The sequence below is a fragment of the Cydia fagiglandana genome, chromosome 27 (genome assembly GCF_963556715.1).
Source record: "Cydia fagiglandana chromosome 27, ilCydFagi1.1, whole genome shotgun sequence".
Lineage (NCBI taxonomy): Eukaryota > Metazoa > Arthropoda > Insecta > Lepidoptera > Tortricidae > Cydia > Cydia fagiglandana.
Window position 1 is genome coordinate 1,410,477 of NC_085958.1, and position 15,707 is coordinate 1,426,183.

General features: G+C 37.6%; 2 protein-coding genes and 1 long non-coding RNA gene across 2 annotated transcripts in view; all 3 read right to left on the reverse strand.

Moving 5' to 3' along the window:
* LOC134677979 (fatty acyl-CoA reductase wat-like) overlaps positions 1-15,707 on the reverse strand; it is a 339,904-nt gene that overhangs the window by 208,184 nt on the left and 116,013 nt on the right.
* Positions 1-15,707, reverse strand: part of LOC134678006 (uncharacterized) — a 40,661-nt gene that overhangs the window by 21,184 nt on the left and 3,770 nt on the right. Inside the window, exon 2 of the long non-coding RNA XR_010100148.1 lies at positions 452-592. This is a non-coding gene — a long non-coding RNA (uncharacterized LOC134678006). The remainder of the gene's footprint in view (positions 1-451; positions 593-15,707) is intronic.
* LOC134678023 (uncharacterized) lies at positions 2,997-4,157 on the reverse strand. The gene has a single exon (XM_063536459.1). It carries the CDS (start codon positions 3,970-3,972, stop codon positions 3,019-3,021), a length of 954 nt encoding a protein of 317 aa, XP_063392529.1. The 5' UTR covers positions 3,973-4,157; the 3' UTR covers positions 2,997-3,018.

The window sequence follows — 15,707 nt, forward strand, 5'->3', positions numbered from 1 at the left end:
AGAAAACCTTTATTATTTACAGCCAAAAATAGGCAAGAAAGGCTGACTACTGGTGCATGGCTGAGCACTGGTGCCTTTACCCTAGAAAGAATCGAAATACGTTTTCTGCGATGTAAATATTCGCCTAAATCCTATTATGCGTTAAACAGATTATGCAAGTCACATTTCGGACATTTAAACAAACGCAAAATAAAATTATTCGTATCAAAAGTCGGCCAAAATAATAGTAGTCTATTTAAGATTCGGACTTGCAAACATTCGGCCTATTGCATATTATACAAACTGAAGCTTTCTGCAAATTTAACATTCGTCGAAATACATTTCTGCGAAATAGGTTATGCCAGATGCGTTTCGGGTCACGGAAGTTATGCCAAATAGACGGAACCCGTTATTTGCATGTAATGGCCAGGCTAAAGTTAAAAAACAAATATTAAAAAAAATAGGTACATACCATGTAAGCATCAGTTAGAGGAGTGTTGTCTGGCGTAATAGCAATATGTCGCTGCAATCGCGATTGCAGCGACCTCTGGGACGTATGCAATCACCATTGCCACTGCCGCCCACATCCAGCCCTCCCACGCCCAGCACTCATCTGTTATTTGAATTTGAAATATGTAATATCAATAAAGACGAAAGGGGGTGACCGCCTCGAAACCAATTATCCATTCAAAAGTTTTTCCCATTTTCTTCTCTGAATATTTGTTTTTAAGGTAATAGTCAGCAAACGAGCAGACGAGCCGCCTGATGGGAAGCGGTCATCGTCGCCCATGGACATAAGCAACATCACAGGAGTATTTTTACACAATTTAGAGTTAGGAGCAATAAATCAGGTTTTACACAAATTTCAAAACCGAAAAAATCAAACGCCCGATCGTTAGAGCTATGATTAAAATACCTACATCAAATAAAAAAAAATCCATAATGACAATATCCAGGGAGGAAAATGAGGACTACATTTGTATGGAGAATCGATCGTCCCCTACCCTCTTAATGTAAGGCCAATGTAAAGTAAAGGAATGTCAACACACTTTCAGTGATTCAACACAAGTCTAGACAAAAAAAATCAAAATCGCTCTCCTTGATGCGACTGGCAAATCATATTTTATTACTTTTTTGCAACCGGGTTTGTTTAGCCGAATTAGACCCCGCTTAATCCGAATCCGAATTTACCGGCTGCCCGATCGAAATCTTGACCGGAAGTGAGATATTCAAGATGGCGACCAATCTAATGAGTTCCTTGTATGACCCATACTTTTACATATTTTTTTATACAGGGTGAAATTTAAATCACTGGCCATATTCATTCCCGGCACTAGGTTACACTTAAGGAATCTATTTAGCGTAAAAAAAAGAGTACATTTAAAAAAAAAAACATTTTTCAATTTTTAAATATTTTCCACGAGTCGTGGTCACCCTATTACCACAAATGTAAACAAACCTACTCGTAATAGTAGGTTTTAACAACAACATCAACAAAACCCTTATCTGACCTACACTAAACCTTATAATCGTTGCAATAGGGTCCACCCAGTTAGTGTTGGCGATGGTAGGCAGGTTTATCAATTTCGAGGGTAGTCTAAACTAAACCATTCCGTGCTAGCGGTAAACATAACGGTAAGCATAAATGATTAGTCACTCGTCACTCGCCAACCTTAAATAATAATCGCGCGTGTACTAAGGTTAAAAAAAATGTTTTCGAACCGGGAATATTACGAAGTGGTACGGTGTTATTTATTAAGTGGTGAGTGTTTACGTGGTGCACAAAGATTATACGAAATGGAATCCGTTCCACGCCTTCGCAGACAAGGATTTAATCCAAGAGTACCATCTCGTGGGACTTTCGTTAATTGCGTCGATTTTTAATCAAATGTACGTAAGGTGATTAAATTTTTTAAATACGCCTGAATGCAAAGATTCCTGACCTAGTTTTTACTCATTGTTTTTAAGCCACGGACGTTTTGTTAATAATCATTAGTCAGAAATAACATTTTAGATTAAAAATGGGTTGCCTTTGCATTTTGACGGTTCTAAGCCCGTTAAAGTATGAAAGGAAAAATTTGCAACTTATGTAGGTAATCTCGCTGCAATAGGGTTCATAATTGGTGACGCAATTGCAAACAGCGGGAGGGGCGGGGTGTCAATGACCTTAACTGATAAGAGAGAAGCGGGTGTAGTGGGTAGTTGTCGGTTCACTATAACGTACGAGGTTTTTAGGACAACTTGATGATGAGTTATTTCGAAAAAAATGTACTGAGCGGTATTAAAAGAAAAAACACGTGTTTAATATTTTTTCGAGTTCTTTCGGTTGTTTCAATTTGGCCAGTGAATTAAATTTCACCTTGTATAATTATTACAAGAAAAAACAGTACCAAAGTAATAAAAATACGTATTTACTGAAAGTTAGGAGTACCTACCAGAAACTGTTTAAAATATACAGCCCTTTAAAGGTAGAAAAACTCGTCGTCTGCGTCGCATCGAAATACGAAATCCCACTAGTATGGAATTGATACAATACAAAATGCACTAATTTTTAATACTGTTCGTAAACTTATTATTGTAATTTAAACATTAACCCCATGTTCAGGCAAGCACATGTTATCAGCTACATAAACAAATAACACAGTAGTTACCTGTTGCTAACCGCCTCGTTATGTGATGGAAGCCGGCTCCAATTGTGGTCAGGGGCAGAGCCCCCGCTCTTGTAGATGCTTCAATTTAATGTTCCTAGGTTCCTGACACCTTATACACAAACAGAACCGTCACAGAAAGTATTTTCACTATAAAACAATTTTTAATTCACCGTCATAGCGAAACGCGTGCCGTCCGTCGTTTGTTTTCTGATGCGACTAGTTTCCCTTTTCTGCCACGAAGCGAATGAACCGGCGAGTGGCGTGGCTGTCGCGCGGTTGGCGCAAGCACGGCGATTTCCCGCGCTATTTGAATTACGTAGCCGATAGACATGTTTTTAGTATGCCTGAACATACACTCCCCCCCGAACCAAGTAGAGCTTGGTTGATTTTAAGCATCAAGAGGAAGTCTAGCTAATTTAGCAACGGGTCTCATTAGAGTCCCCTTTTGAGTACGAAGTTCTACAACTCGTATTACATTATCATTGCCTGGTAGTAACTTAGTTATTCGTCCGCGTCTCCATTGCAAGGGAGGATAATTATCTTCCTTAATAAGGACTAGGTCTCCAATTTTAACCGAATCTGTCGAATCTGTCCATTTATGCCTTAACTGAAGGGTATGTAGGTATTCGTTACGCCAGCGTGACCAGAAATGTTGCGAAAGGCGTTGTAACAATTGAAAACGATTAAGTCGACCGATATTCGTCTCCTCAAAGTCATACTCAGGTAAGGCCGTCAAAGGTTCCGTTATTAAAAAATGTCCGGGTGTAAGGACTTCAAAATCATTCGGATCCGAACTTAAGGGCGTTAATGGTCTAGAATTCATAACTGCTTCTGCACGGGTGAAGAAAGTACTAAGCTGTTCGAAAGTCAGATTTTGTTCGCCGAGAACTCTACGCATAAGCGTTTTAGCTGTTTTTACTGCTGCCTCAAATAGACCTCCCATATTAGGGCTACTCGGAGGGTTGAAGAACCATGTTATTTCAGATTTAGCAAGTTCCCGACTAATCTCTGTATTATGATTCCGCAGGTACACATAGATGTCCTTCAAATATTTATCAGTGCCAGTGTAGTTTGTGCCACAATCGGATCTAACAAGAGAGGGCAATCCGCGTCTCGAAACAAAGCGTGTAAAGCAGTCTACAAAGGCTTCAATGGAAAGTCCAGAAACCAATTCTAAGTGTACAGCTTTTGTAACCAAACAGACAAATATGCAAAGATAACATTTTTCTACTCGAGCATTTCTTAAAGTGCTGGTCTTAATGTTAAAAGGTCCTGCAAAATCTGTGCCTACACCTTGAAATGGACGCAAAGACCTAACACGATCTGGTGGTAAATCGGCCATTAGTGGTTGAGTAAGGCGTGGACGAACCCGGAAACACTGAACGCATTTAAACGTTACACTTCGAGTTATTCGTCTGACTGTCAGAATCCAGTATTTACGTGATAATATTGATTCAAGCGTATTAGCACCAATATGACAAAATGTGATGTGATAATCTTCAACTAGACGTTTAACAAACGAACTGTTACCGGGGAGCAATATTGGATGCTTGGCATCATATGGCAAAGTTGAATGTTAAAGGCGACCACCGTCCCTGACAATACCTAAACTGCCAAAAAGAGATTTAGCTTTTTTAAGGGTGATTTTATCCTACTTTTCAAGTTGAGTGAATTTATTTCATCGCTAAACGCATCTCTTTGAACTAGAATAATAAGTTTCCTTATGGCATTTCTACGTTCGTTAACTGTAAGGTAAGTCTTTGAAATTCGCGAATTAGGGTTACGTATATTATGGAGAAAACGCAGTATAAATCACGTAACATTTACAATTTTTTTAAAGGAGCTATATCGCTCAATAATATAAAATTTGTCGTCCATAGTAGTTGCAACATTTGTGACGAATTTAGATTTCAAGCCGAGAAGTAATATTACAGGAAATTCAGGTCCTTTACTTGGCCAAGTGCTGGGTTTATCGGTTAACCATGGCGGGTTCCACCATTAACGAATGGTTCAACAAGATAGCAGCAGATGTACCACGTGAGGCCACGTCTGCGCAGTTTTGTTCAGTTGGAACATGTCTCCAGGTAATTTTCACTTCAGATGTTATAATTTTTGATACACGATTCCCTTCGTAAACCTGTAATTTGTGAGGTTGTGTTCGTATCCAAGAAAGTACAATGGTGCTATCGCACCACCCAATAACGTCATTGATCTCTATAGACAATTCGTTAACCAGAGTGTTATATACATGGTTAATAAGGTTAGTCAAAAGTAAAGTACCGTTCAATTCCGACTGAGGAATAGTCATTCGTTTCCGTAGAGGAGAGACTCGCGATTTCGCTAATAAAAGTCTAATGGTAGCTTCACCACTTTCGCTAACTGTGCGTAAGTAAACTACAGCCCCATAACCTACAGCAGATCCGTCACTGAATCCGTGCAGTGAGTAAGTATTGTTTTTACTATCCGCTAATTTCAAACATCGAGGTATTGATAGCCTCGTTATGTTAGGTAGATCCGAGAGGAGCTCACGCCATTTTTGAACAAGTTCTTCAGGGGCGGGAGAATCCCAATCGACGGCCTTATTGCCATCTCCATTACTAAGTAGCTCTTGTAAAAGCAGTTTAGCCCGAAATATTACTGGACTGATCCACCCAAGTGGATCGAATAATTTTGCAGTAGAAGATAGTATAGTGCGCCTAGTAACTTGTTGTTTTTCATCAGGCACATTGACTTTATACGTAAAACAATCAGTTTTCGGATCCCACTGTACGCCTAAGACTTTGATACATCCGTATTGATCATCTTTGTCGAAGTTGTTGGGCATCTCACAATGGTCACGAGGAAAGTCTTGTATTAACCGAGCATCGTTAGCTGCCCATTTACGCAGCTCGTATCCCACAGTGTTCATTAAGGCAATAAGCTCGTTACGCACGCTTAAAGCCTCCTCTAAAGAATCACCTCCACCGTTCAAATCGTCAACAAAACTATTATGACGTAGAATTTTAGTCGCTCGGGGAAAATCTGCTTCTCCGTCATTTGCTAAGTGTTGCAAACAGCGATTCGAGACATGCGGGCTTGACTTCAAGCCGTATGTATTAGTGGTAAGCTCGTATACTGTCAAAGGTAACGAACTATTTTCTCTCCATAATATTAGTTGATATTTTCGATCATCGGGGTGAATCCATGTTTGCCTAAACATCATTTTTACGTCCGTGGTGAACACGAATTTAAGGTATCTAAAGTTCAAAATTATATCAACTATATCGTTCTGCAGTTTTTCACCGGCGTATAAACAGTCATTTAAAGAAACACCGTTTGACGTTTTTCCACTTCCATCAAATACCACACGAATTTTTGATTTGTCACCAGATTTAAAAACTCCATGATGAGCTACGAAATAGTGTTCAAATTCAAAATTCAAATTCAAATTGTCTCGTACTACATATTTGTCTCGGAATACAGGCTGAACTTTAAACCGACGCTCTAAAGCTTGAAATCTCCGATAAGCCATTTGTCTAGAATCGCCTAACCGAGGATGTGTAGGTATAAGTGGCAGACGTACCGTGTATTTTCCATCAGACCCCCGATTTGTGGTTTCAATAAATAGATTCTCACATTCAATATTGATGGGGTCCTTAATTTTCATCATAGGCGGTTCTTCCGATGACCAAAACCTTTCAACCGCTGCGACAAGTGCGCTTCCCGAAAACAAAATATTATCCGCATCCGTATTATTATTTTCAACCGTATTGTACTTATGAATCGAATTTAAACCGAATTGTCATTGACAGACGTATTCACCGAGACCGAATCCAATAAAGCCGAATTATCACTAACCGAATCAGAACCGACTAAAACTAAATCTTCTTTAACCTAGTTAAACATATTAACCGAAGCCGAACCGAATGAAACCGAATTTTCACAAACCAGGTTATGCGAAACCTGGTTCTGAGCCGAAATGCAACTATTAAATGGACCGAAAACCGCATAGTCGAAAATCGTATTTAACGCATATGGCCCACCCGACCCTAACGTTACAATTTCGCCGGTTAAAATCTCGCCTAAAATATCACATCCGATAATAATATCGATCCTTGATAGATGTAATAAATCCGTGTCTGAAATCGGAACCTTATGGATGAATTTTATTATATTCGCCAACCTGCACACATAGGCTGTAGGAATTTTCATAACAATGGCCGTGCAAGATAAAACCTTATTATCATTACCTTTAGGTTTCAAATTCAATACTACCATTTGATCAGTAAGCCTACCTTTTCCGCCGACACCGTAAACAGAAGTATGACAGTTATGTCGCTTTAATAAAAGTAAATTACTAAATGCACTTCTAATTATAGTTAATTGCGAGCCAATATCTAATAAGGCGCGTGTAGGTACAAAAGTACCGTAAGCCGATTGTGCATAAACAATGACAGTAGGTAGTATTATGTTATCCGGTAATTTAGGAACGGATGAAGCGACACGACTGTCAATTAATTGCTATGCGTTTATATTCTTTTTTTTTTATTATTATGAATGGGCTTACTCATGGCCACAGACTAGCCGAGGCGTAGACGTGGCCTACGATGGAGCGAGCTCGCCCAAAAATTCTGCCCAGCAGTGGGCGAAGTCGAGAAATGAATATCCTTATTCTCGCGTACATCTTGTATCGCCGGCGCCGGTGCCGTCAAACGATTATCATTTGAGTCAAAACGGCACGAGTACTCACGATTCGTCTCAAATCGCCCATAAGCCGAATGTGGGGCGTTATTCTCATATCTGTCGACCGACCGATTGTCGAAGTGATCGTAATCGTCATTACAATCAGTATTGCGTTCACCATTGTAATCGAACATACCTACGGCTACGTGACGCGTGTTTTTGTTTATTTTGTTATTTTTATTGACTTTGTCGTTTTGTGTCAAGCAAATCAATTTATGATGGCCAACGTTACCGCAAAAGGAACATGGTACATTACGAGTGCATGAAGTAGCCGAATGTCCACCAAAACATCTAAAACAGTACCCTTTTGTCTGAACGGCGTACGTGGGACGCCGTTCATCCGGGGTTGAGCCTAGAAATTTAAAACAATCGAATACCTTGTGGTTCGTATTACTACAGAATAGGCACCCGACGGGTTGTTTACGTTGCTCGTAAGTATTTAACTTTCGAGTCCTTTCATCAGATTTCGCTGTAACCGAATTATAGTCCGTTGCAGTATCAATGAAATGACATTCATTTTGAATAAACGTTATTAAAATTTTAAACTCCGGTAATCCATTATTTAACCCACCGTGTTTTTGTTCAAATCTAGTTCTTAACTCTGTGGGTAACTTCCCAAGCATCATGAACACAAGCATGTAATCTTCGATAGATAATCCTAAATTTTTAAGAGACCTGCTACATTCTAATAGCGGATTAAGTAACCCTACGCGAAGATTTCGCGGATTCGTCAAGACGGGCAAATTAATCAAGCGCCCTAGATATCGGTCAATCATCATCCTTTTATTATCATATCTACTCTTTAAAATTTCTAGGGCGATATCTAGTCAGGTGTTCAGGTCGTCCGTCATAGTCAGGTGTTGTATAAGCGTCCGGGCTCGTCATAAACATGACTAAACAAATAGTGATAGTTTTGCGTCTTGGAGAGATCGTTTCTGGACAAAATTAGAGAGTTGAACAAACTAATAAATCCGAACCATTCGAATGGTTCTCCGTGATAATTCTGTAGATCAATATTAGGCAAACGGCCATGCACTGAACTTTCCGTCGTCATGTGTGAACCATCAGAATTCGGTAATTTTACAGAAAATGCTTCAAGTTCATTGTAACAGAGATTAGCCTTCTTAAATTGCTCGTCATATACCGATACGCGTGCCCTGTCTGTTTCTTCGTCTAATTTTGTTAACAAATTCTCATAAGAGTCCGATAGATTCTTATAATGGTCTTCGAGTTTACGAATTCGAGCCGATAATACCCCTGATGAGTATTCCTTTGATTTAATCATAGCGGCCGTGTCCATAAACCACTCGCATTCAATTTTAAATTTTACTTCGTAAGTTTTAAGCGCCATCTTAAAATCATAAAACCTTGCACAACAGAACAGACACGCCGTAGTAAAAATACCAACACCTATGAATTAAGTCCGCACCGAACGGAAAACTATTATTTATTATTTATTTATTTATTAGTCAAATAAGTAACACAGCATTACAGTAAAACCAAGGCACTGTGAAACTACAAAATAAAATACAATAAGTACAAAGAAACTACAAATAAAAACCAAAGACAAATTAAACATTAGAACTATGTACCTTTATATTACCTACGTAATAACAATCTTAAATAATTAGCTACAAAAAACCGAATTTACCGCCGATAAACGTAAAAAATGAATATGTACTTAGAACTTAAATCAAAACATTCGCCATGTTTGCCGCAATCGAAGACGCGTTTCTAGTACCAAGGTCGATTTAAAATCCGCGCTCTTAGGACCAAAAATTATGTTCGTAAACTTATTATTGTAATTTAAACATTAACCCCATGTTCAGGCAAGCACATGTTATCAGCTACATAAACAAATAACACAGTAGTTACCTGTTGCTAACCGCCTCGTTATGTGATGGAAGCCGGCTCCAATTGTGGTCAGGGGCAGAGCCCCCGCTCTTGTAGATGCTTCAATTTAATGTTTCTAGGTTCCTGACACCTTATACACAAACACAGAACCGTCACAGAAAGTATTTTCACTATAAAACAATTTTTAATTCACCGTCATAGCAAAACGCGTGCCGTCCGTCGTTTGTTTTCTGATGCGACTAGTTTCCCTTTTCTGCCACGAAGCGAATGAACCGGCGAGTGGCGTGGTTGTCGCGCGGTTGGCGCGAGTACGGCGATTTCCCGCGCTATTTGAATTACGTAGCCGATAGACATGTTTTTATTATGCCTGAACAAATACATATATTTTCTCAAACATGCAATGAAATATTGATGTTATGTTCCTTATAATAGGCTGCGAAGCATGACGTTTCAGGTGCGGCTAGGACAAAAGGTCGTTAATGGAATTTCATACACATCTTGCAGGCCTAGGCCGGCAAAGTCCTCTTTTTTAATTTTCATTTCACAGATATTTGTGACACAGCATCGTGGCATTCATCCATTAAAAAAACTAGAGGCAGTATTTGCTTTATGGTTCGTAATGACACTCTGCCACTACGCCTATAAAAAAAAAAAAAAACAATGTTTGCTATAATTTGCAGTTTTATTTGTATAAAATCAACATGAAATTAATAAATAATACATTCTATAATTTTATAATACATTCTATATTTTACGCTAGCGGCGTCCTACGTCCCATCGACCAGCAGGCGTGCTGGCGCGGCGGCGGACATTCGGGAGCGTCTAAAGGTAGCCAAGTACAGCTGTCTCGGCGCCCAATACGAATTCGTCGCATTTGGCGTCGAGACACTTGGTTCGTGGGGCAGAGGCGCACATATGCTCATTAAGGCGCTTGGGAAAAGGTTGAGGGAGGCAACGGGTGACCCCCGCGCGGGCAGCTTTCTCACGCAGCGAATTGCCATCGCAATCCAGCGCGGGAACGCTGCCTGCGTGTTGGGCACCCTCCCGAGGGCACCAAATTTTGATAGGTATTTTTAATTTTTAGTTTTAGTTATTTTCATTGTAGTTAGTTTTCGTTTTATATTCCTATTTATGTCTTATAGTAATTTATTTTGTCAGTGCATTTATATGGTAATAAAAATACATTTTAAATTATAAATTTAACTACACAAATAAAACATTTAAAATATTTCATCTAAACGTTAGCGGTAAAAAGGTCTACTCAAACACGCGTAGTTATTTTTTTTAAATTGTTATGGAGGTAAAGTTGAAAAATATTTATTCTGTTTTATTGGATTTATGGTGCGTTGTTGATTTTTTGACTTTAATATGAGTTCCGACGAAATAATGAAATTAATATTAAGTGTAATCGTAGGTGTTGGAATTGGCAGCGTAAGCAGAATTGATTTTAAATAACTTGCTGCCTCTGCCGCCAAGTCAAACACGAAGTATGTATATGGTTGCTTATGGCAATTTTATTAATAGAGAAACTAAGAAAAATGGCTTACAGTTAATTAGAAAGAGTTTTGTGGCATATTTTAAATGAATATACTTAACTACAAATTCGTCAACACTGTGGAAATTATACTTATTTACTCCATGCATAAAGCAACGATGTATGTGAAACATGATATCAACATGAAAGACTATGTAAAACCTTTGTGACGAAAACGACAGTCAGACGGATACAAGGCGAAAAAATCAAAGATACATGAAAATATACGGGTAGTAAAAATACACGACTCGTGTAAAACATACGCGTGATAATGATATAGGTACGTGTTGGTTATATTTTGGGTGTAAATAGTTTACTTTAAGTTTTTTCTATAAATAAAACTTGGGTTTCGTGGATTTTTTATTTTATTTATTTCATTGCATGTTTGAGAAAAGCACTATACATACCTCGGCGGGAAATGGGGTTGCCCGCGCTCAGACCTATCCGGCCTCGCTTCGCTCGGCCGTCTATATGTCTTCGGCCGGCAACCCCTTTCGTCCCGGCCTCTGTAGTAATGTACTATTATTTAAGTAATTATTCATGCAATATTTTAATCATTAAATACGATTTTGGGACGCTTACGCGTACATGGATTAAATGTCTCGTTTGATTCATTTTTAGGGTTCCGTACCTCAAAAGGAAAAAACGGATCCCTTATCCTTATAGGATCACTCGTGCGTCTGTCTACATGTCCGTCTGTCACAGCCTATTTTTTTTTTTTTTTTAGTTTATTTAGGTAAACAAACAGTCACTACAAGAAAGGCTTAAATATAAAGTATTTTTTTAATACAGTTGCTCAAAAAGTGCTACTTTACGTAGCTGTTTAGCGTGCGGAAAGTTGGTTATCTCGAACTAGTGCTTTTTACTTTTCCAATTTTTTTAAATTTATACTTGTTCCAATTCACGACTACTTATTGATGAGTGTTAATATTAGTTTCCTTTAAACGTCGTAATCAGCATAAAAACCTACCGTTAATGTAAGAATACGAAAAATATTACATATTTCATATTTAATTATTTAGCTCTTCATCATTATAACACGTTTAGTTTTTAATATTCAATATTGAAAATTCCGTTCTTAATAAGTTGACTGAATGGAACGGAATAGCTGCCAAACGCCCATAGATATAATATACTTAAAGGCGACGTTTAACCGAGCTGTCACTGTTACCACTTTTGTTTAGTGTACGATTAACAATGTTTTTCTTATTTTTTCGCAACTGTATTAAAAAACGTCGTTCGATACACGTGCGGAAATGTCATTCTTCACTCGTCCCGAGTCTTGCCACTCGCCTGCGGCTCGTGGCAAGATATCTCGGTACTCGTGAAGTAATGACATACCTTCCGCACTAGCATCGAAATGTACTATTAACACTATATACAGTATGTGTGACCAACACCGTTCACCACTTATTATAATTAGGTAGGTACTTTGATTATTCGGAGCTTATACCTCTGGAGCGTAAGGCTCCGGAAGGCATTGACAAGGAAAAGGTTATTATTATATTAAATTAGTACATCATAAAATGAAATATATAACGCTTAATAGCTAACAGTGCATGCAGCATTACGTTACATAACTTATATGAAAATAGTAAGTACATTAAATTGTAAATTTTGATTCGCTTCATATCACTAAATATTATGTATTGTTATTACGTCTAAGTACATCTGTTACAAGTTTTTTATATATACCAGAACTGCAGCCAAAAATATCCACCTGATTAAAATGTGTGTTATAAGTGTGGACGAGCCTGCGAAGAGGAGCGCGCTCACCGGCGTGGGTGCGGCAGCGGCCGGTCACGAACAGCCGGTGCGGGCGCGCCTCTCGTTGTCTACTACAGTTGGCCACTTTATAACTGAGTTTATTATTAAGGGCAACACAATCATAGTGGTTGTTGCAGAGACCATACAGTACCATTGACTCGAGCAACATTCGCCTGGAACTTAAATCTAACAGATCATATTTTTTTAGTAACTGCAGCTGGTAAGATAATCTATTTTTGTAGCATCGAAAGTGCATAGTATTTAAGAATTTTTTTTGGACTGTTTCGAGAGCATCTGAGTATTTAGTATAGTAGGGGTTCCAAATTGCTACAGCGTGTTCTAAATGGCAGCGAATTAAGGACTTGAATAATTGCAAATAAGTATTTGGTCGTCGAAATTCCGTACTAGAGCGCATAACAAAACCGTACATCTTGAATGCTTTATTTATTATGCTATTTATGTGTAAATCTAGGTGCAGCTTTGAGTCAAGTGTGATTCCAAGGTCCCTTATAGATTCAACTATTGCAAGTTTTGCGTTACATAAGATGTAAGAGTTATTTATAATTAATCTTTTTTTGGTGAATTTAATAAGTTTGCATTTATCAAGGTTTAGTTCAAGTTTATTTGCAGCACAATAGTTGGAGAAGCAATCAAGGTTCTGGGACGGGGATATCGTATTTCAATGCGACGCACACGCAGACGACGATTTTTTCTATCTTTAAAAGGCTGTATATTTTGAACCATTTCAGGTAGGTAGCTACACCAAACTTTTAGGAAATACATGTTCTTATTGCCGTTATTTCTTGCATTAATAATTAATTATAAAATAATTAATTATAAAAAACCGGCCAAGTGCGAGTAGGTCTCGCGTTCCAAGGGTTCCGTACATTAAGTCCAACTCACGCTAGACTGCACATTTCTAATAGATTTTCCTGTCATCTATAGGTAAAGAACTATTATGTGTATTTTTTTCAAAATTTTTGACCCCGTATTTTCGGAGATAAAGGAGGGGGGGGTTGTAATTTTTTGGCTATTTTCTTAATTAACTTCTAACTAATAATTTAAAAATTATAAAAATATATTTGGAATTCACAAAATGAGCTCTTTCACTTGACATATAACACGATATAGTTTGAAATACTTTTTTTAAACTTTCTTATTCACCTCCCAAAAGCGACCCCCATGTTTAAAATTAATTTACTTTCGTTACATATCCGTCTTTGGGTCACAAATTTACATATGTGTACCAAATTTCAACTTAAATGGTCCAGTAGTTTCTGAAAAAATAGGCTGTGTCAGACGGACAGACAGACAGACAGACAGAAACACGAGTGATCCTATAAGGATTCCGTTTTTTCCTTTTGATGTACGAAACATAAAAATATGGGTCTCTCATACAAGGAACTCATTAAGGTCGCTATGTATGGCCGCCATCTTGAATATCTCACTTCCGGTTAAGATTTTGATCGGGCAACCGGTAAATTCGGTTAAAGCGGGGTCAAAATAGGTTCAAAAAACCCGGTTACCAAAAAGTAATATGATCTGCCATGCCAGTCGAAATTGATATTTACAAAAATATGACCAGTCTATAACTGTCCACGTCTCGCTGGTATACAGTAGCGACCAAAAGTATTTTGACAATGATAATAACTTTGGTATTGTATGAAACATATTAGTTTTTTCAAATGAATTTTTGATAATAATAATAATCATAATATCTTTATTGCGTTCATGTTGGTACAAATAAATACAGGTGGAAACTTACAAAATTATGGCGCAACATGAGACCCTGTTAGGGTATTGCAAAACTATAACTAAAAACTTACACACAAAAAATCTATACAATAATAAATAATACAATTATTTTTGAAATTTATATAGGTCAAAATACTCTTGTATGGAATAAAAACAGTTCTCAATTAAATATTTTTTCAAATTGTTAATAAATTTACCATATTTTTCCTCTTTGGTTATCTCTTTAGGTAGGTTATTGTAAACTCGTATGGTTGTCATGTGAGGGCTCTTACTACTCATTTGCAAGTTACTACTTGGTAGCGCTAATCTGTCTTTATGACGCAGGTTCATGTGATAGGTGCAATGATCTTTGGCCTTAGAATATAGGGTTGGGTGCTTTCGGATGAATTTACAGGCTTCTAAAATATATAAAGATGGTAGAGTCAATATACCGAATTTCTTGAAGAACGGTCTGCAACTATCGGGGGTTCTTATATTGGCGAGGATCCTGACGCATTCCTTTTGTAGAACAAACAGGTCTGAAACCTCGGTGCTGTTACCCCATAGAATAATCCCATACAGGAGCCAAGATTGTGTGAAAGCGTAAAAAGCACTCATGGCCGTTTTTAAATCTGTTGTTTTTTTTATGTTTCTAAGAGCATAGGTGAAACTAGAGAGTTTTAAAGCAACTTTTTCTACATGCGCTTTCCAATTAATGTTTTCATCAACAGTTATACCCAGCAGACTACAATTGTTTATTTGTTCAAATTGGAAATTTAAATATTTGTAATTTAATTCTAGTGGTTCTCTCTGATAAGGTCGAAAATGAATTAAATTTGTTTTTTTTTAAGTTTAATTCAAGGTTATGATCGCCAAGCCAATTTATTATGATATCGAGCGTAGTATTTAATTGGGAAACTGCGGCATTTTTATCCTGGCTAGATAATACAATGGAGATATCATCTGCGTACATAAAACACTTAATATTATTTGTATTCAATATTTTTGGTAGGTCGTTCACGTAAATCAAAAATAAAATGCACCCCAATACGCTGCCCTGTGGGATAGAGCATGAAATTTGTCTCTTTTCTGATTGTACTTGTGCTATCGTGTTCGTGTTTTTATCGTGATGGCTTATTTCAACATACTGTACTCTATTTTCCAAGTAAGATTTAAACCAATTATGAATAATACCACGGACTCCTATCCCATACAGCTTATTTAGCAGGATGTTGTGTTGGACCCGATCATATGCTTTGCTCATATCGAGCAACAAACCAAATGCATATTGCTTTCTATCGATAATACCAATAATTTCCTGAATAAATTTGTGGACAGTTAAGACGGTTCCCCTTTCTTTTCTGAAACCATATTGACCATCATCAAAAATATTAAATTTATCACAAAATGATACTAATCTTTTGGCCATGATTGTTTCAAATAATTTCGAGAACGTTGGTAACATA